The sequence below is a fragment of the Homalodisca vitripennis genome, unplaced genomic scaffold (genome assembly GCF_021130785.1).
Source record: "Homalodisca vitripennis isolate AUS2020 unplaced genomic scaffold, UT_GWSS_2.1 ScUCBcl_7331;HRSCAF=14981, whole genome shotgun sequence".
Classification (NCBI taxonomy): Eukaryota; Metazoa; Arthropoda; class Insecta; order Hemiptera; family Cicadellidae; genus Homalodisca; species Homalodisca vitripennis.
This window is the reverse complement of record NW_025783454.1, coordinates 1-22678: the sequence shown is the minus strand read 5'-3', so window position 1 is coordinate 22678 and position 22678 is coordinate 1. Positions and strand designations below refer to the sequence as shown.

The following is a 22678-nucleotide window of genomic DNA, read 5'->3' as shown; positions in this document are numbered from 1 at the left end:
TGTATTTGATTTAGCATTAATTTTTTTTTAATAAAGTTAAGTAATAAGAAATACAGGCCAGTCAAAACTAATTTTGTACCTTATAACAAACAATAAAATAAAAATACTATATTAGTACAGTAAATTATAAATTAAAGTAACACAGCTTAAATAATTAAGCTTAAAAGCAACAGCCTCATCACATAAACTGATTTCAACATATAGATATGAGATTTTAATATACCACTGAAATAAAAAAAGGTATAGCTAAATAACTTAAATCAGTGTGGAAGTACAAATGTAACTACCTAAGCTGCCCAAAGAGTGACTGACATTTATTTGAAGTTTTATTGTATAACTAAAAATAAATAAAACACTAATAAGCACAGCAATAAGTTTACTAGGGTAATAGCTAAAGCTTTGTTTGTGTGACGATCTAGCACACAATCTCAATGAATTGAAGAGAACAGCTGCATCGATTGACTGTCTCAAGTAATATTACAACATAATAATAGAATATTTGTTGGTCTAATCAATGTAATACGATAAAGTAGGTTCAAATTCGTGTTGGGTATGACATTATTGGATTGTTAACAGATAATTATCTGAGCCTAGCCTAAAAGTTCTGAGCTACAGTCTCAGATCATGTACAGAAAAGTAAAAGAAGATAAAGAAATATTAAACCTGTACCCTAAGTCAATTCTGTATTCTGTAGTGGTGAAATTAATTTGATATAGGATGCATGTCAACAGCTAGAATAGTACAGAAGGTATTCAAATGTTTATATCAGCTTCTACAAATCAATTACAATGCCAGCTGATCTGTAACCGATTATGTAAAAAACGAGGACTCAGGTATATACAAACTAAATCAGTTTTCCAACCAAAACAAAAGAATTATAATAAGCTCAGACAAAACTAGTGTTCAGTTTTATCTTCTAAAACACTAACTATAAAAACAGCTATAACTCTTCATTGAATGATACTGAGCAATACTTTGTGTACAAAACTATTTTGAAAAGAACAGATCTGATAATTATTTCTACTTTAATCGACTCCCGACTATACAGAGATTGACCGATTGACCATCCAGTTCACCATAGCTGCTGTGTTCTTACAAACTTAAAAATGTAGAGTAAAACCCACATTTTGTCGTTCAGAACACGAGAAGTGAGATGAAGATCAGGTTTTATTGATAAATGACATGTCATTACGGCAATAACAGCTTATTCTCATTTCCAAATAGATTTACATAGTGTATAATATTTTTAACAATAAATTCCATAACTTACTGGAATAATTTTAAGCTACTGATATAATTTTAATTATTTTATAGAGATCTGGTTTGTGTCGACATTAAAAATTCATTTAAACATCAAATTGTAGGCATGAAACTGAGGTTGGTGAAGATGGGATCAAGGTGATTTAAGACCAAGCTCATATACAACAATAACACAACATGACATATTTACATAGCACATCTGTTCATCATTAATCAACAATATCCATTATAACAAACTATTCAAATCAGTCAGCTTAGGAGAAACTTCTTTTTGTATTGTTTGACTTATTGTAAAGACCCAATTAATTAATAGTGTTCTTTTTTTGTTACAAAACTACTTCTGCTTGCTTGATCAACACTAGAGATAGCACTACCATATATCTGCAGCTTTATTCAAGGAAATCTAACAACTACCAATGCTGCCAAGTTTAAGACTTTAGGTAGCTCTACACAACTTATCGTAATTATTGATTGATTTACAACAGTGGCTTGTACAAAATTTGTATCCATTTTCAGTGATCTCAACCATGATTTTAAGTTTACTGTGATCACTGCCTCCTTAATCATCTCATAATCGGAAGTTGACTGTTTTCAAAAACACTATTTCAGTAAAGTATAAACTTAAGTTGCATTTGAAACAGTATTTTAAAAATATACTTTGCCTATACTACTTTATACCTAAGATCATCGCATTCATCACAACTTGACGGAATCAACAAAGTGTAAGTAAGTACACTGAAGAGAGAAACATCGATTTTTAGATGTTCAGCAAAGAATACCGCATCTCATCTGAAACAAGGAAGGCTATTAATACTTGAACAATGCTTAATACTTAACTGACAATGTCTTATTCAGATGTCAGTCTCTGTTTCAGAAGTCTGTTTGTCACATTACTATAATCCATTAAGAATAGTAAAAATATGCTTTCATAAGTTTTGTCTAGTTACTTAAAAATGTTGAATTTTCAGTAAAGGTTTACTATAAAATTAAGACAGTATGTCAAGTCTAATATGGCTTTGTTAGGACTAAAACTTATGTCAATTGAAAGATAAAGATCCAAAGTTTTATAATAAAAACATACTAAAACTCTCTTTAGTTATGTTACATCTTTCATTATAAACTTGAATGTTTACAGTTCAGACCTAATCTCCTAACATGCAAAGATTAGTAGAAAGAGGAATACCTCAGGGATGTGTTCTAGTACCTGTGCTATTCATATTATTCATAAATTACATACCAGAATATCTTGATCAGTACTATTTAATTTTAATGTATGAAGACAAGACAACACTCCTGTAATATAGCTCATCTGACTACCTAGTTAAATCATATATAGCAATGAACATGGCTTATCAATATTGCCATGAAAATAACTTAGTTGTCAATAGGTATGTAAAAAAACCAACTTGGTTTTGGGAGAAGGAAAAATTAAGTTACTAGTATATCTGATGTGGAAATTACACGTAAAGCTAAATTTCTAGAAATACTAGTTGATTATGACTATCATGGGCTGAATATATGAACTTGCTATGTAAAAAACTAAACACCTACCTCTTTATACTAAAACGCACAACTCATATTTCTGACATTACTACAGCAATACTGACATTTGACTCACTCACTCTTAAGAGTTCCATCTGAGGTATGAAATTGCAACGTGGGGATACACCTCAGCAGACCTCCAAAGAATCTTTATTATACAAAAAGAGCTATAAGAATGCTTGGAAACCTTGGATCAAGAGATAGCTTCAGGAAAACCTTCAAAAAACTGAGAATCTTGACAATTTTATCACTTTACATCTAAGAAGTGGTCTTATATACTGATAGTAAAGAACTGCCCCAGCAACATGATCTGCATGACTATAACACCCAGCATGGATCCCTGTACACCAGAGTTTCCCAAAGTGTGCAAAACGGATAAATTATACTAGGTGCACCGCAAAGCCATGTCTGTACTCAAAGAGAGCCGTGGGCCAAAAAAGTTTGGGAACCTCTGCTGTACACTCTTCCTGCACACTACCCTTTCATGATATGGAAAAGAAGCCATCCTATATCGGTCCAAAATTGTAAACCCATTTACCAGCTGAGATAAGAAACCCGACAGAGAAGATGCTTAAGAGAAAGCTCAACAATGCTATCACAGAGAGCTTTCTACTCACTGCAAGAGTATCTACATCATGAAGACAACTAAAACGATTATGACTTTAATATAAATATTGTTATGTATTGTGCCATCACAACTCTTGATGTTTTGTGAATAAAGAATACTGTTTTATGTCAATTAAGATTCCCTGTTGACAGTTTATATTATATATACCGAAGAGTCTTGTTATTGGAAGAGTGTATTCATGGCTTCCAGAATCAATGACTCAAAATCAGTAAGCAAAATACGTATTCATATAATAATTGTTTTAAAATGTAATGTTTTGTAAAATCTGAAAACGTCTAATTTGTCGAAGTTATTTTTTTACTTTATTAATATATTAAAATATAGAAAATCATATCAAAACTAAGAAGAAAGATTGATCTAACCAACATTACAGTCTTGAGTGACAATTAATGAGTATTTAGTTCTCTACAAAATCATTGAACCAACTTGTAGATAAGAACAACGCAACATTTAGTTGCCATGTTAATTTCCCAATTGCTATTATGCTGTTGTCAATAATTCTAGTATATTGTTCGCTAATTGTTTGCATCTTTTAGAATTATTTTATGTCAATAATTCTAGTGTATTGTTCGCTAATTGCTTGCATCTTTTAGAATTATTTTATTTTGTGTTTATAAAGTGTTTTACAAAGGAGTGAAGTATTTTGTATTCTATTCTAACTTGCAACAAATTATTTTAAAATTTTAATTAAAGTTAATTTCTCCAGTTCTATCATAAATATTTATCTTTAATTTAGTATTATCATGCACATGTTTTATGCACAAAACCTGGATTTATTTTTGTACATTAAGTTAATCCGTGAATAGCCATGTTCGTTCCATTTACATAACAGATACCCTTTACAAATGGCATTTAACATAATGTCTGCTAAATTTTACTTTCCTGAATCCAAATATTAAAACATATTATGTATCTCTGTCCAGAGTAGCTTTTACATATTTTCTTTTAATAAATCAGTAAAATAATTATTAACGTGATGCTAAAAAAATTATTTTGAAACATGATTTATGTATTTTATAAATCTTATTTTTGTTAAAAACACAATTTAGGTGCTAGTTCTTATTTGCTTGATGAACTAAATGACTTTAAGTAAAAATACTAATTAAATTGAAAATATGTAAAATAATATGGAAAAAAGAAGTATTAAATTAAACACAAAAAGTAAACATTTATTTTGGCTGCAGAATTTATTGAGGTACAAGTTTAGAATTAGTAACTTCCATTGGCAGAACATTGTGAATTCTGTTGTCTGGTTCTAGTAATCAACCTCAGTAAGATGTCTGGGTTTACATTGACTATGATTTACTGTAGTATAATCATTTTGACAAACAGGCTAATATTAACAATTAAGCATCCGTTTCTTGCCACATAACTTTATAATAGTGCTCCATTATTTGTTTTTAAATTAAACTGTATTTTCCCCACATTTATTATTTTTTTCTTTTTTGCATAAAATAGGTAAAACTTTTGCACACCAACAAGTGGTAACCAATCAGACAAAAAATGATTAAAATAAAAGATTATTAATTCCTCACTTTTAAAACTATACTCTGCTAAAAATGTCTTAATACTGAAAACAGCTACTCTGCTTTGTTTTATTGGTGACTGAGAATTCTGTTTAGTTGGATTTGACTAATGGAATAGAAACAAAATGTTTCTCCACTGTAAAAAAAAAAAAAAAAAAAAAAAAAAAAAAAAAAAAAAAAATGCAATCCAGTAAAAACTTTAGAAACACAACCAACAAATTGACTTAATTATAATTAGATCACCTCTATAAAAGTTCCACTGTAAAGAAGTAAAACTTACCTACAATTTACATCAATTACTGCAATTTCTTAACGGACATGTCAAAGCTTCTCCAACCTTGACTCTCTGATTTTGTCCAACATTGAAGGAGAAGTCTTTCGGAGCTTCAAAGATGAGAACTATCGTAGAACCCATCCTGAACTCTCCCACCTCCTCCCCCTTCTTCCAGACAACATTCATGTATTTGTCTCTGTGCCTGGAGCCATCTCTCCACTTGCGAGTGTTAGTGTGTAACGTCTATAATAACAATACAAAGAAATTTACAGAAACTATTATAAGAACTATTCAAAATGGTATGGACAAGTCTTGTCAAATTTGTGTAAAATTTGTTCAGTTCATTTCATTACTTAAATATCAGTATGACATTTCTTTACAAGTACATTTCTAAATCCTAGAACTATTTAATAAAAATTATCAAATGCCAACCATAAAAATAAATAACTTAGTACCTATGTTATAATGTCATGAACCGTTATAGAATAATGACACTATCATGAAATAAACAAATACTTAACAAATGGTAACAAGCTATCAAGGCATAACACAATCTTAAATAAACAATTATAATGTATAAATGTAAACTGTTTTGTTAACACGTTCAATGCGGTTTGCGGTAGATCTACTGCACGGCTGCCTCGCGCCAGGCGCGCATGACGTAGATCTACTGCACAGCGCCATTGTTTAGAAACCCAGTCAGTGTGCTCTCAGCACTCGTCGTGTATGGTTGTCCGTTTTGCCGCTCGTGGGGATATACTTTTCCCGCGTTTTTGTGGTCGCCGTTCTCAGTTAGCGTTTTGTGGTTAGTTTTTAGACTACTTCAAATTTTACCGTTTTTGTTGTGTGTTTTAGTGTTATTCTTATAATACAATAGACATGGATTTGCCTCCTGGAACTAGTGGAATCCAGAATAGACGTCAGTTTGTGGCTAATAGTGATTCTGATTATGAAGACGACCCTGGTGTCCCTGGTTATGCTCCGGACCTCGACGATGAACAATACGAGACTGATGAGTCAGAGGTCGAAGACCCAGACTATGACGTAAGACCACCACAATGGAGTCCTCAAACTATAGGTATGAAAGATGTACCGTTTACAAAAGAGGAAAAGTTTTTAGTCCCTTTGCCTAATGAGATTACCCCAATCAATTTTTTCTTGTTGCTGGTGGATGTGATTTTTTTGGAGGGCATTGTGGCTACTACGAATAGATACGCGTTGGAGTTATTCTGTGGACCTACTACAACCCCAGGCTCACGAATCCATAAATGGAAAGACATTACCGTGGAGGATCTCAAATGTTTTATTGGCCTATTGCTGCACATGGGAATATTACAATTACCCCGAATACAAGACTATTGGAAAACTTGTAAGCTGTTTTCAACGTGCTTCCCCAAATTCATGGCCAGGGACAAATTCATGCTTATTTTGCGATGCATTAATTTTGAAAGGTACCCTAACCCAAACAACAGAGCTTCTAAAGTACAGTTTCTAATTGACTACTTCAACAATAAAATGGACTCAATTTATTATCCTCAAAAAAATTTGTGCATTGACGAGGGAATGGTTTTATGGAGGGGACGGTTGTACTTTAGGCAATATATAAAAGGGAAACGCCATAAGTACGGCATCAAACTGTACAGTTTGTGTGACCCCCATGGCCTAATACTTCGTTTTTTTATGTATTGCGGAGTTTTAGATGATTACGGTGGTAAGGGGCATGCAGCCAATGTTGTATTGAAGCTGATGCAAGGGAAACTCAATTGTGGCCACAGTTTATTTATGGATAATTATTATAATAGTTTTACTCTTGCCTCAAGCCTGCTCCGTAGGAATACATATTGCACTGGAACTCTTCGGCTGGACAGAAAATACGTATCTCCTGAAGTCAAATCGGCAACCCTGAAAAAGGGTGAAACCATCGCCCGCTACGCCGAAAGTGTTGTTGTCGCCAAATGGAAAGACAAACACGTTGTCTCTTACATATCCACTGAATTTGAAAATGACATGGTGAATTCAATTAATCGAGGTGGTTTGGAGAGACTAAAACCACTACCAATTGTTCAATACAACCATTTTATGAAAGGCGTGGACCGCAGTGACCAAATGATGTCATATTATCCTTGCGAAAGGAAAACACTGCGGTGGTATAAAAAGATTTTTGTCCACGTAATTCAGATGATGTTAGTGAATGCACACTATCTCTATAACGAAGTTCGCACATCAAGTGGAGAAAACAAAATGCCATTGTACGACTTCCGTCTGGAGGTTATTGACAAGCTACTCCCGGACGTTCCCGAGCCTCCTCGACCTCTGAAGCGCCGCCGCGTCCCCCATGTACCTTCACGGATTACAGAAAAAGTGGCTTGTGAAAAGAGAAGTAAACAAAAGAGGTGCAGAGTTTGCTATGCAAATGGCAGAAAGAAATACGTGATGTGGCAGTGTTTAGAATGTGATGGACAGCCTGGGTTGTGTGTCCCACATTGTTTTGACCAATTCCATGACTAATGAAGCGTACCTTGGGGAGGATGGTTGGGTTGTAAATAGTAGTTTTTAGTGTTTTTTATCAATATATTTTTAGTTATACTAAGTGATTTGTTCCCAGTATTATTATAAACAATCGTTAGTGGTCTGTTTTTCAAAAACAATAAGGAAAACGGTGCGCGCTTCGAAGAGAGACTGACCCCAGGAGCGTGTGCGGTAGATCTACTGCACGTTTTCAAAATGGCGAAATTCGGCTCTTTTGGTGTTTGATGACCTTTCTGTACCAACCCGTGTCACAACAACTAAATTGGTAAGTGAATACTAATTAAAAAAAAATTAGCCTCTAGCAACATACATTACTTAATTTTTAGCAGCGAACGTGTTAAAAAATAATGAACATAAACATACAAATCTTTCTGGTATATGAATAGATGCATTGTATTTATTAGGTAATTTTTCAACTTTTTATCTGAGTGAAGAATCAAATACCCTGCACTTAGTCATAAAATGGCTTTTGCACCTCCCTTACTTGAATGTATTCCTCTACCTTTGTTGTATTTATTGTTCAACCTTACATTAACCATTGTGTCATTAATCACAGTGCCTGACTTATCAACATATGCTATCTGAAGGCATTCATACCTCGCCTTACCACACTGTCAAGGTCAGTTTCCCATCCCTAACTCTCTAATATATACCCACAACTCTTAATTTCTTTGTTTAGCCATGACTATCGAAACATAATCTTTAAGGTGTGAAATTTTTAGCCCTTTTTTTAAGACGATCATATTTAAATTGGTGAATCATTTCAATTTTTCATTGGTTCATTAACCCTTTTAAGGTAACTAATGATCCATCATTAGTTGATATTTTAAGCCTAACAGATATAGATAGTTTGGGTTATAGATTACAAAAAGTGGATAACTCACTTTTATTCAGGCAAATTTCAATCCATACATTAATAACAATTTGTATAGTGTTAAATGTCTTTTAATTTAGTAATACAATCTGCAACAGTGTGAGAAAAAATAAATTACACACTTGACACTGCTTGCTTTCACCTCTGACATCCTATAGCCAGCTGCCTGACGTTATTTTGAGTTTATTTACATCACAGTTTTGTTTTTTTATGAATTATTGTGTGTGTACTACGATTGACAACGTGAGAAAAAAGAAATTGACACCCACCTATTCTCACCTATCACAAAAACGTAACATTATGTTTAGTTTATGCTATCATTTAGTGTATTTATATTAAATTACGAAGTGAAAAAATATTAAAATACTTTGAACACAGAAAAGCAAAATTAGTTATGTCTATGTTAACATTTTTGTTACTGATATGTAATTTCAGCTTTTTACCGTTATTATTGTTTCTTTATATTTCGGTCACTTTTTTATATAAATAAACTGTTTAAATAATTCGATATCTCTTAACAACTAACCCGTAAATAAATATATGTACGTAATATGACTTCAAGACCTTTTTAATACTTTTTTTTGTTTATTTGAAAAAATAAATAAATACATTTTTGTGAGCTTAAGAAGTTGTTTTTTTTTAGTAAAGTTTTTGTCCTGCACAAACCAAAGTCTTTTTTATTTTCTCTAGTTTATACAAACACAAATGTTTTAAAAATCATTTTAATATCTCTATTAGTGTTGAAGATACAATTCTCCTCATCAAACGTTAGTTACAATTTTGTTAAAAAACGGATGCTCTCTAGGCATGAAAAATTTCAAAATTATGAGCCTAAATGAGTTAAGGTTTGAATATTCAAGTTCAGTTCCTCTATATTAGAATTCAAAAATCTAATACAAATGCATTTAGTCAATTTATTCAGTTTAACACATTGACTGCGGTAGACGCTCCTCTCAACTACCCCGCCTGACCTAAAGTCAGTACACGACTTGTATCGCAGCGAATGTTTCTATAAGTAAGGTATCTACAGAAAATGTTATAATAGAATTTTAGAATATACTTATGTTGTTGTTATTATTATATGGTAATAGATTGTGTTAAAAAAATAATTTTATTCATTCATCTTCAAGAGAATGTGCCTCAAGATGTTACATCAGACTCAAGGGTCATGTTTTGACCTTGAACCAAGGTGTAATCTGCCAGATTAGAACAAGACAAATATGTTATCAGTATTGTCAACAACAAGAAGGTAAACACAATGTAAATCCATGATACCACTTATTATTATTTGGTCCACTTTTGCATGAGAGTATTCAAATATATTTTATTACAGAAACTACTTGAAACTGCTTTGATATAAATTTAATAAGAAATTATATCTGGGCTGGTTTTGAAAAAAAATACGAGTTGACAGTAGAAAATTGATTATGTTTCTAGTGTTATGCTGGAATCCCTGTGCCTGTCTTATTTAGTGCTACCTACATGCAGGATGACTTCCCTTACGTACAGTGCCACCAAAGTTAGAATTTTAATTCTTTAAAAGATTCATAATACTTTTGGTGTCTTTATATATCAGTTCTGAAAGGCACATCATTGTTCTTTTCTGTTTAATAAGAACTCTTTCAAGATTTGAGCTGGCTGTTCCACCTTATATTTCAGAGCCATATATACCTCGTGTAGAATTCCAAAAGTGCAAAATACACAATTTTGCTACAGTACTCCCATCTATTTGTTTAGTTCATTTGATAACATAAATTCCTGTGCTGAACTGGTTAAGTTAAGGTTGGCAGGTAAGGTTCTTATCTATCACAAACACAAGTGTATTTTCTTCTCTCTTTAGACCAGACTGTCCAATATCAATTTCAATTTTTTTCAGGTCCTATAAACCATCTCCAGAGTTTTCCCCTCATTCAACACAAGGTCATTTGAGTTGCAGTATCGTTTAGCCAGATTAAAAGCATATAGGCTTTGATGTCAATCTGCCCATTTGAATTTCTTCAACTGTTATATGACAGTATTGTCTGCAAACATGACAGTATGGCAGATATCAGTAAGTTTGTTTTGTACGTCTTTGTTAGCAGCAAGAATAGGACAAGACCCAACGCTCATCCTTAGAACATACCTCTCTGTACTGGTGTTAGAGATGATTATACTTTCCCAAGAGTGTTATAAGAGAGACATTCAACTTTCACCATCTGCTGCCTATTATTTTAAGTAGCTGTCAAAATTTCTAATACTGTTCTAGATTCCTAGAGGATTTAACTTACAAACTACACATTCATGATTTAACCCTTTGTGTGCTGCAGCATCTACATAGTAGACAATAAGATATGTGCATAAATTGCAGCCGCCTACCTAATAAATGATTTATATTTATATTAATATTTGTAGTATTTGTATTAATATTACATATAGTTTATTTTTGTTTTGACAAACAACTTATTTCATGGCAATCTGCTCGTTTCAAACAACCGCTTGTGACCAATTTTTATCGTTCCCTGGCTTCTTTGCAGTAATTTTTCATTACAGAAAAATAGTTGATTAGCTATTAATTGTTGCCATTAACTACGCAGTTTGATTAGTTGGTTGGTTACGTTGGTACTAGCTAGTTTAATGTGTTCATGCTGAAAACTATTGTTATTATTGTGTTTAGTAGAACTTAATATGTATGTATGAACTTCTTTTCTGTTGTTTATTTGTTTGTTGACATATATTTCAGTGTTGAATTGGTGGTGGAAGCAACACGTAAGTTCCAACCAAACTATTGATTTTAGGTGATGTAAGGTTATATGTAGGCCTGTGTGAACTTTATAGTTTACCTACATTACAATTACAGGTTAAATACTTCAATACTTCACTTAATTGAATGAAATAGGAAATTATAATATTGTTTCTAAGCTTTTGACAAACTTCAACAAAAATTCCTTTTTGTTGTATTTTGTATATATTGCAGTATCTGGCCAATTATTGCTCCAACACACCATATTATATATGGTTTTTGTTTAGTTTGTAATGTTCTTTCATATGGTATAGCTAAAAAAATATTGTATATATAAAACTTTAGTTGAAACTTAAAATTTTTAGTTTTTTGTTATTACCTTTTTTTATGTAAGTAAAAAGATAATTTTATTATAATATTTAAAAAAATACCTTGTTTTATAACACAAATTACAAAAATATTCACTTTATAAGAGTTACTCTGATTTAACTACGCTCTCACATGGGAATGACTCAGTCTATAATACTTTGGGTTTTAAAGATTTTATCTTAAGCACATTTAATACAGACCTTTGTGTAATCCAACTTTCAAATATTCGGTCCAACTGGTTGAACCGGCCTGCTATATATAATATTAGTTAACTATATAGTAATATACCGAAGAGTCTGTCACCAGCTGGACAAGAGAAAATTCTCATATCTATATTCTTTTGATATCTAAAATATAAGGTACAAATCAGGCAAAAACAAAATTGCAGCTTAATTGTTAGTAACACGTTCGCTGCGGGTCATTGTCTGGACAGTCCCGTGACCCTCGCCAAAACTGCGAGGCACTGTCCGGACAGTGCCGATACGCACAATGCATTGCTTATTCGTTTCGCTTGTCACGTGCTGCGATCTTGCGGGAATTGTCAGAAACTTTTCAAGCTTGTTCTAGATGAAATATACTTACTTTCTGATACGTCAGTTCATCCTGGAAATGCGGGCCTACTGTCCCGACAGTGCCAGCGAAGCAGCTGAAATTTCACATGTTTATTGCTATTATGAACCAGTAGGAAAACAATAAAACACGTGTTCCTAATTTCTTTTTCCTTGTGTTATTGTTTTCGTGAGCAGACGTATTAGCAGCTAGGCTTGTTTACAAAATGGATGGAGGTTATTACTACTAAATTAAAAGAAAGGCAATCTTTTACCGGTATTACGATTTTATCTATATGTGTGGTGTCAATATTTTGATTGTACACAGTATTCATATATTTTGCTTTTTTGTATACAGTATGTATTGTCTCCTTAGTAAATTCATTCAAACGATACTTTTATTTGTTTTACTGTGCGGACAGCACGCGGGCGGCGATCTGCACCGCAGGCTCTGTGGGTGTTTTACGCTATGTGCGGGGGGACTACTGTCCAGACAGTAGCGTTGTCTAGCAACGGAACCTGATGCATATCAAAGTCGATTGAAGTATTCTTGCTAATTTTGGACATCACACAACACATTTGGTAAGTTATAGTTAAATGTTATATAGCCCATCATATGTTAACATAAATGATGCCATGCCAAAAATGCGGGCAACTGTCCGGACAGTCCCGATGATTACGAACGCATAAGAACGTAATATAATCGAATATAATTATTTTCGCATCAAACCAAAATAACGCCAATTCAACGAAAATCGCAAGTTCGAATTTTGACGCATATCGGGTACATCATTGGGCCGCTCTTGCCGCAGCGAACATGTTAACAATATCTTAGATATGAATAAAATCATTAATTTATTTTTATTTTCTTCATAGAGTAACGTTTTCCATTTGTGAAATCTTTTTATCATATGTACCTTATCACTGTGTACCCTGATAGAACCGACGTTTGTTGCTCCCACAGCTGTCATGCTGAAGAACCCGTGTTCCCACTCTCCCACGTACACCACCCTTTCATTGAGGCTGAACAGTTTCTGGTACCCAGCCCGCAATCAGAGGATTCACACTCAATAATTCACCTGAAATACAATCAATCAGTGGTAAGTTAATACATTATTTGAATTTTCGAGAATTAACCCTTTTAGTACCAACGTCTTCTACGATAATTCTTTTTAATGTATAATAAATTGTATGTATATAAACAATCAGAATGAACCGAATTACAAGAAAAATATATTTTATAGCAATTTTGTAAGGACTAATTAGATGCTTAGTTTAAGATTTAAAGTAAAACAACACAACAAAGTGAAAATGTTGGTTTCTAAAAACATCACTTTTACAGTTAAAAAAAATTAATCAACTTTTTATATTAGTATTTAGTTTAATTTTCTCTTTTTATTCATATTATGTTTTATAGAAGAATAATTATTTCAAAGTGCTAGTTCTCATGTAAAACTAAAAATATATATACTATAATAAATATTTTTGTTTTAAAAATTAAATTACATTAAAATAGAAGATTTGTTAACTGTTTTCCATTATACCTAACATTTTTATTTCTAAATACATTTTTCAATTCAAATGTTCACTTATTCAGAACGAGATGATAGCCTGTGCACTTTTTATAAACTGTGTTTAAGAATCTCATCAGTTTTAGATTAGGTCTACAAGAAAATGTAAAAACATGGGTTTACATAAAAAGTAGTGTCATTTTTACAGTTTTGTGGATAGTATAGTAGTTAGTATCAGTTGCTTTGAGGAAATATTTTTTTCAATTGCTATTTTGCATAAGAAACTGAAAATGTTCCAAAACTATTTAAAAGTACCATTTGTGTTTTTTAATGTAATAAATTAACAGTATATGCATTTTTATGTGTTTTTAATTAAACATCTGTAAAGAAAATAACAAAACAATTAAGGGCCTATTTAAAACCGTTATGATTTTATGGATGTTTTAATAAAATGATACAAAATCGCTGAAAGTGGCACTTTTCAGCAGTGCCTTGAGAGAAATCTAGTATTTTTCGGACTAACTCTTTTATTATTATGCTACGGCACTAAAAGGATTCAAATGTATTACTAAAACATGCCTTCATTCGAGGTCTTTGCATCCTAAAACTTAAATTCTCGATTTTAAGATTTGCACAATGTGCAAATTTTTCAGAAAGTATCCCATCCTGACTAGTGTATTATTTTAACATGGCTTTAAATAAAATATAATTATGAACTTATTTTGACTATTATGTAAGATTTTAGATTCTGGTCAAGCATTATATTGAGCACAAATTATCCGGGTAAAAACTTACTAAAAATCACTTATATACATGAGGCGGCTTGAAAATAACCGGGTTAGTATTGATGGAGCCACAGCACTAACACAGTCATGTCCCCCCTCCTCTTTTCTTTTACTGTTTCAAACAGTATAAAATCTCGTTCCTTTCAAAGCTGACTTGACTTTAGAGAACAAAAAAGTCACAGGGGGCCAAAGTCAGGTGAGTAGAGTGGATGGGCTCAGACGGGGATGTTGTGTTTTGGCCAAAAACGTCTTCACTGATAAGCTTTGTGAACTGGAGCCTGGTGAAGTCCTTGATTTTCCACAAATCGTTCCATTTTCTCCGTACATGCTCATGTAGGGTAGTGAGGACGCTAATGTTGTAATTCTGACTAATTTCCAGTAATGTAGTTAAACGAAGTTACCAATATTTTCAATGTTAGTATCAGTTTTTTATAACGATAGTCTGCCAATATGTGTGTTGTCACTTGTGTCTTCATGGCCATATTTAAATCATTTACACCACTCAAACACTTGTGTTCGTGATAGACCGTCGTCATCATACACTTGTTGTAATATTACAATAATGTTTCACTTGCACATTTTATATTTTTGAAAAGAAATTTGATACGCGCTGTTCTTTCTGGATACTCAAAATCTTTTCTGACGCACAGATAAAAGGTTAATCGTTTATAAATGACGCGGAATAAGTACGGGAGTCAGATGAAACACGAAGAAGGGTGGGCGAGGGAGTCACGTAACCAGTTGTAAGTTATTGAGCCTAATTGCGTTCATTCTGTGGCTCCACCAGTGCTAATCCACATCTTGTATATTTTTTAAATATGTATTTACATAGTGTTTTTGCTTTGTGTATGAGACATAGCACAGGTGTTACCAATTGTAAATAAACTATTACTTAAGGGTTTCCTTATATTTCTAAAACAAACAATAATATTTAAATGAAAATACACTTTTTAAAATTTTTCCGATTTGTTCAGGTTAATTTATTAAAAAATGTTAACCTATTCAGGGTTGTTAAATTTAATAAAAGAGTATGGGACAGCAATTTCACAAAGTAGTATAACATTATTCTAAGATCTGAGAACAATTTTAATTAAACTCTACAACATATATAGCCAATTATACTCTATTTAGAAGTAGTATGAACAACAAATTGTGCGTAGTAATTGCAAATAAACACAAATTATAAAAATGTAATATAAAGCAAACAAATCACCTTTGTATGGCATTTAGGATAGCAACAACAAAAAACTGTATCAGTGATATCAGCTGATCACAAACTGTTGTAATAAGAGTTTCATGCAACTCCAGAGCTGGGAAAAAATACATCCTGTATATATTTAATAACAAGGTTGAAACAGCTATTTCAAATCTATACCACTAGACTACAATAATAACTATATAATATAATAAAACCATATTGCTGTCAAATAGACACCAGAGTGGCCACGTTCAAGTGGAAGTGAAAATCAGCAACGTCACCAGAGTGGTCACATCTAAAAGGAAAAAGTTAATCCAACCACACTAACCTTGAAAATGTCTCCTGAACTTGACTTGCCAGTGAGTAGGAGAGTGGAAGCGGTGGTAGTCGCCAGGCGCCAGGTACACCACAGTTTGGTATAACTCGTTCCTCGGATCTGTCAGCAACTGGGACTTGTACTCTTCCCAGTTCTCAGTCACGTAGCACTCCTCCTCCACAGGCCTGAACAAGTATCTCACAATATCTATTCCTCCCCAGTACCCTTCAGGAACTACTCGTTTGTTTTTATTTGCCACCACCTCGTTGTCGTTCTCGTCCATCCTGTTGCTCTTTGACCATCCGGCTGCTACCTCCCGCACGAACTCTATGTCACAGTCCATGTTCAGTTCCGGTTTCTTGGCTGTCGGACGGCCAGGTTGGCTCCCCCAGGAACCTCTGGATCTTGTATGTTACACCCTTAATCTGTTCCACATGACAGGAGCAGATCTTTCCATTGTTCAGCACTCTGCCGTCTGCTGGAGACACCTTTAATAACAACCGTACAATGTCATGAACTGAGGATTGAATAATGTCATGAATTGCTGATTTTAGAATCAAATTCTCTATCCATAATGAAGCTAAGAAACACAAAATACTAATTGTGAAGATAATAAACTAGGTGTTTGCTAATTATTCCTGTAATAGGTGAGTGAATGCATTTTCAACTTTAAAAGTAAATTACCATCTTATTTTACAAAATTTAATATGACCTTAATATGAGTATTTAAAAAGCATATACTGTACAATGAAAAAGCTTTTTTCTCCATATCTGACCAATCATACACATCTTTCAAAATCTTTTTCAAGTTGTTGAGAAATACAACAAGCATTAGTGTCATTCTCGTATAGTATATTTTTTATAAACTTAAACAGTATCTAGACTGCAGTGTTTACTGATATAACAAATATTTGAGAATGTGTGTCAAGAAGTACTTAAAAAGCAGTACAGTGAATTAACTATACCTACTTTATTCATCAAGGTAAGTTCTTCAAATTTTTAGTATGTAGTATGCAAAATGTGCTCAAAAACGTTTGCACTTTGTAGGGGATACCAATGGTTTTGTACCCTTCATGATAAATCTAAACCAAAATTTTATTTTTTATATAAAAATTTTGTATGTATATAATTTTGATTCTTATTTGTATCTCTATATTTATTTTTAATTGTTTTCTATAGCTAATTTTAAACAAAAATGTTCACAGTGGTGCAATAAAACTTTAGCTTAGACTACTGTATCGTGACTATTTATTGAACTTGTAAATACCTTCTTATACCAATATAATAAACTTGGTAAATATGAAGTCATTATATTTATTTTTGGGTTACATGAGTCAAAGTGGACTCTTTGAAAATGCTTATTTCAGGTGTTTAAACTGACAAATTAATAATGGACTCTACTCACAACACAGTTTGACAAGTCTATTGGCCTAACGCCCTGCCTGAGCTCTCTAGTGAAGAATTGGGCGAGGCTTGGATAGTCTGTGAGGTCTCCTGCCATTTCGTCCAGGTTGACACCGTACATTGAAGAGTACAGACCGTATACATAGCTACGCAGTGGCCCAGGTACGTGGCAGTTGCTCAGCCAGCCCCATGCACGTGAGAACACGCGGCAAGGGATGATTCGGTAACAGGTAACCTGAAAATGAGTTTAAAGCTGGTTTACAACATTATGTTACAAACTATATGTAAATCTAAAACAAAAAATGTAAAAAATATACAACAAGGAAAAAAGTGTTTGCAAACTATACTTAAGACATGATATTTCTTACAAAAAACAACAAAACAAAAACAAATATTAACAAAAGCTTTAGGAATAATAAAGCTGTATGGCATTCAGTACCAAAAGATAATATTAACCCAGTAGATTGTACTTCTTTAAATTCAAAAATGTTCATTAACTTTTTTTAGGTTTGTTATTTTGTATTATTCTTTTGTTTAGTTGATTTTTAGAACCCTTCCCCTTATCAATGGGTAAAATAGTATTTTATGAATACTCAAGGGCAGTGATTGTTTTGTTTGTGTTCTAAACTCTTTATCATACATCATACTATACTTTCTTGTTAGTTTTGTTATTTTGTTGTTTACTTTAATTACTAAATTGATATTACTAATGTTATAAATATACTTTACTACTACAAAAAAGTTAAGTTTTATATTTTAAGATAAAGATAACATATTCACTTTGAAAACACTTTGTTATTTAAATTTCATGTTTCATTTGTATCAGTGTTTTTCAACAGATATTCAAACCCAGTTTCCTAAACTTTGCATGACAAGTAATGTGTTTCAAACTGAGTGTGACTAACTCAGGTTAATAAAAAGTTATTACATGCTATAATTTGTACATATCATAAAAGTCAACTGCAAAAACTAGTTTTTAAAATTGGAATCAATATTTTTGAGGTGATATTTTGGTTAATTGTATGAATTTATTTTACACTGTATGTTACATCACTATTTGACCCCCTCTTGATAGTGATGTTATATGATCATTGATAACCTAATAAGTGACAGCCGTTATACAAACTTATGTTCAATTAATTATGATTACTTATCTAGGACTCGTGCTTGTAACAGAAGAAGAAGACTGAACAAAATCTTGCCATCTATATACATGTACCATATAAATAGAACCATGAGTTAACAAAATGAGTCCCAGAATATACATGAACTTTGAAATATACAGCTTCACAAAAAATTATTTTTCCACAACACTGTTATACTCAACTTGTTGATATCCCTTAAACAATTAATGTCCATAATTAAAAATAGTTTTAAACAAATTTGATTAGTTGGTTAATTGGTATTTAAAATTATTTTATTACTCATAAACACCATTAGTGACAGTCTAAATATATTGGTATAACAATTTTAATGTTAAAATTATTACATGTTCATATATGAATTTGTAAAAATGAATAAACAAGCAAAATAATCATTCAAAATGCATGATCCTGAAATACACTGCTTTAAAATATATGTATGTATTTCAAATTGTAAAAAATGGCAGGGACAGTATTTTAACAAGGTTATATTCATAATTAAAAACACTTAAATTTTGGAATTGGGTTCTGATTTGAGCAAAATAAGGTCATTTTTACTACAGTGATATTCCTTTCCTTTCCTTTTAGGAGTTAACCTTTTGGAAAAGGCTATGTAAAAATATTCTTTGTTGCTCCACCATTTTTTTGGGTTGTGTCTCAGTTAATGCACCTAATAAAACAATAAAAATACTACACCTAGATAGGTAGTAGTTGTTACACCTGTAACAACACCTAGATTACAGTGGGCAAACTAAACTTTTTGTTCTTTCTTGGTCTTGGTGTCTCTGACGTCAAAATAATGAAAAGATTTTGATTTGAACGTCTTCGTCCTCAACTTTGCTTATCTCTTCAACAGACGTGGACAGTGTCAAATCTCAGACGCTGTGCTTAACGGAAGGTGATATAGAGCTAAACTCAATATTCACACTTCCTGCACTTATGCACTCTACGAAAAACTGTAGTTACAAACCAAAAGACCCTCGGGCCAGATGTCAGGTTTCAACAGTTTGTCCTTGAAGACAAGGACAAACTGTTGAAACCTGACATCTGGCCCGAGGGTCTTTTGGTTTGTAACTACAGTTTTCGTAGAGGTAGGCCAACTCGAAATAGGCTTGATAGTACACTCCCAGCCTCTGGTGAAAATTTTTTTAGGATTAGGCCCATGGCAGAGGAGCCGCTTAAGGACTTAAATCTTACAATTAACGACCCAAGACATGTTAACAAACTTTTAGGGCCTAGGCCTAGTTCTGATGTAAATAGACAATGTAGGCCTACTAGTAAACTAAAAATTGCCAGCCTAAATGTTCAGTGTATTATAAAAATAAGTGTGATCTAATAACTCTGTTTATTCAAGAAGTAAATTGTGAAGTACTATGTTTTATCCGAAACATTGGTTAACTTATGAGGAAAGTTGTTGTTACCAGACCTTGGGTAACCTAGGCCTTACCAACATCTTACTGCCGTAGTAATCATAAAAACGGAGGTGTAGCCATTTTTTCCTCTAGTAAATTAAACTGCAAACAAATTAATCTTGATGCTTATTGTGTTGAAATGGTTTTTGGAATTGACAGCTGTAGAGATGTCTAATGTGTCCACCATTCTTGTATCAGTGTACAGATCTCCATCTGGGGACTTTGAGCATTTTATTGACCTGCTTGATTTGTGCTTAAACTACTTGTCCCAAACTTAAAGTTAAGAATATAGTTCTCTGTGGCGACTTCAATATACACTTGGAGATACCCTCTAGAGAAGAGGCCCGCATTCTCAAACCTTCTGCGTAGCTACGGTCTCTATATAACATCTCGTGTGCCCACCCGTGGGGCTGCTTGTTTGGACGCTGCGGCCACTAACGCTGACTCGTGGAACACAGAAACTGAAGTGGTCAATCCCCTCGTAGCTGACCATGGAGCTGTGGTGCTGACGATTTCAACAGACATGGTAAGACCCTGCACCAATTCTTGGGCTTGCCTAATTACAGGATTGAAAAGAGAGTTATAAATTCAAATAACCTGTCCTTGCTACGTAGGGAATTAATGAATTGCCCAGTGGAAATTAAGCAAAAACACCTATTGACCCTGCTGCTAATTTTGAATCTTTTTTTCTGACATTTAAGGACAAATTCGACTCTTTGTTTCCTGTAAAGTTTTTTCAAGCATAAGCATAATGAGCCTAAACCATCTTACTCCAACAGAGGACCCAAGGTTAAACAATGGTACACCCCTGAACTTGCTAAAATGCGTGCATCTGTTTTGCTTCTTCATGACTATCATAAGAGTGCTGGTAACCTGGCTCTTAAGGATGTTTATTACCAAAAATGTACTGTGAAAGGAAAAGGGAGTACAGTTGGATGGTCAAAGGAGGCTAAAAAGAACAGTAATACTAACCACATCTTACAATCTTCCAATCCATGCAAGTCTGCTTGGGAAATAGTAAACAGTCACAGGAAATCTGGTCCTGTCCCCATGACTATGGCGACTCCTGATGAAGTTCAATAATTATTTTGCCAATGTAGCTGATAACATCATTTCAAGCTTGCCTGATGTGCAGACAGACCCTGTTGCAACAATGATGGACCCTATACCAGGACTGAGGCTTATTAAGTGGAAGGAGGTGAGTACCATTGAAGTACTAAGCATGGTTAGGGATTTAAGGACTCAAGGAGCCAGGATGTTCATGGGTTGTCTACATTTATTTTGAAATCTGTAATAAATGAGATTGTAGGGCCTCTTACTTTAACTGTTAATGCATGCCTCAGAAATGGGATATTTCCAGAGATTCTGAAAACCTCTCGAACAGTACCAGTCTTTAAAAAGGGCGATCCCATGCTGCCATCTAACTTCCGTCCGATCTCCTTGGTGCCTATCTTTTCCAAGGTGTTTGAAACCATAATGAAAAACCCAACTTATGGAGAGTACTTTGAGCAGAACAAATTGCTACTTGACGCTCAACATGGGTTTAGAAGGGGAACGCTCAACAACAACAGCCATGCTTAGCCTAGTTGATAGGATTACTGAAGCTTTTGAGGACAGAGATTCCGTTTTACTTGGTCTATGTGATCTAAGTAAAGCGTTTGACGTAGTTTCCCACGAAATTTTGTCAGCAAAGTTTACGAAAATACGGGATAGGGGGGCACAGTGCTAAGCAGCGTCTGCAATTACTTGTCCATCGTAAACAGCTAGTGTCACTTATGGGGGCTTCTTCAAACACTAAAAGTATCCTGCATGGTGTTCCACAGGGATCTGTTCTCGGGCCGTTTTTGTTCACCATCATGATCAATGACCTGCATATGAACGACCAAACTTTGTTATTTGCAGACGACACGACCCTGATGAGCAGAGGGAGCGACATCACCCAACTACGTTTGGAAGCCAGTTAACCTACTAGAGGAGGCTAAAGATTGGTTCAACTGTAATAGACTTAAGATAAATGAAGAAAAAAACCCAGACGCTGCTTTGCACTCTGAAGACTGGGGTCCCCTTCCAGGAGGCGGTAAAGCTGTTGGGGTTCTGGCTGGACTCTAAGTTAAGTTGGAACGACCACTTATCAAAGGTATGTACCAAACTCTCTCGAGTCATTTACCTCCTGAGGAAGCTAAGGGCTTTGATAACCAGACCCTTATCTTTTGACTGTGTATCATGCCCTTTTTCAATAGTCACCTGATGTATGGCATTGTGCTGTGGGGACATTCCCCGGCTGTTCGGGATGTATTGCTGCTGCAGAAAAAGGCCTTAAGAATCTTAACATCATCGGCCCCCGCGCGAACACTGCCGGCCCCTTTTTATGGAACTCGGCGTTCTCACCGTATACAGCCAGTACATCCTCAACACCCTGGTGCTTCTTAGGGAGAACTTGGCTGATTTTGTGACCAGAGACAACGTGCATAAAATATAACACCCGCCGAGCTCAGGACCTCGACATGCCCCGCTGTCGTCTCAGTGGCACTCAAAAGGCCTACCCACAGTCTGCAATCAAGATTTTTAACACTTTGCCGCAGAATGTGCGAGTACTGGAAATGAGAGATTTTAAAAAGGTGTTAAAGGATCGTTTGCTTGA

The 22678-nt window shown here is 33.9% G+C and overlaps 2 protein-coding genes across 2 annotated transcripts; one reads left to right on the top strand and one right to left on the bottom strand.

Moving 5' to 3' along the window:
• Positions 1-1420: 1420 nt before the first annotated feature.
• Positions 1421-17724, bottom strand: LOC124374115 (phosphatidylserine decarboxylase proenzyme, mitochondrial-like; the record flags this gene model as incomplete). The annotated part of the gene is given in 7 exon segments (XM_046832409.1): positions 1421-2049; positions 5237-5473; positions 13187-13300; positions 13302-13348; positions 16092-16406; positions 16444-16567; positions 17485-17724. Coding segments are annotated over 6 exon segments (1065 nt in total), but the record flags the coding sequence as incomplete, so codon positions are not given.
• A 4293-nt stretch (positions 17725-22017) lies between these two features.
• LOC124374116 lies at positions 22018-22456 on the top strand (the record flags this gene model as incomplete). Its single annotated transcript, XM_046832411.1, has 2 exons — positions 22018-22174; positions 22278-22456. Coding segments are annotated over exons 1-2 (302 nt in total), but the record flags the coding sequence as incomplete, so codon positions are not given.
• Positions 22457-22678: the final 222 nt, after the last annotated feature.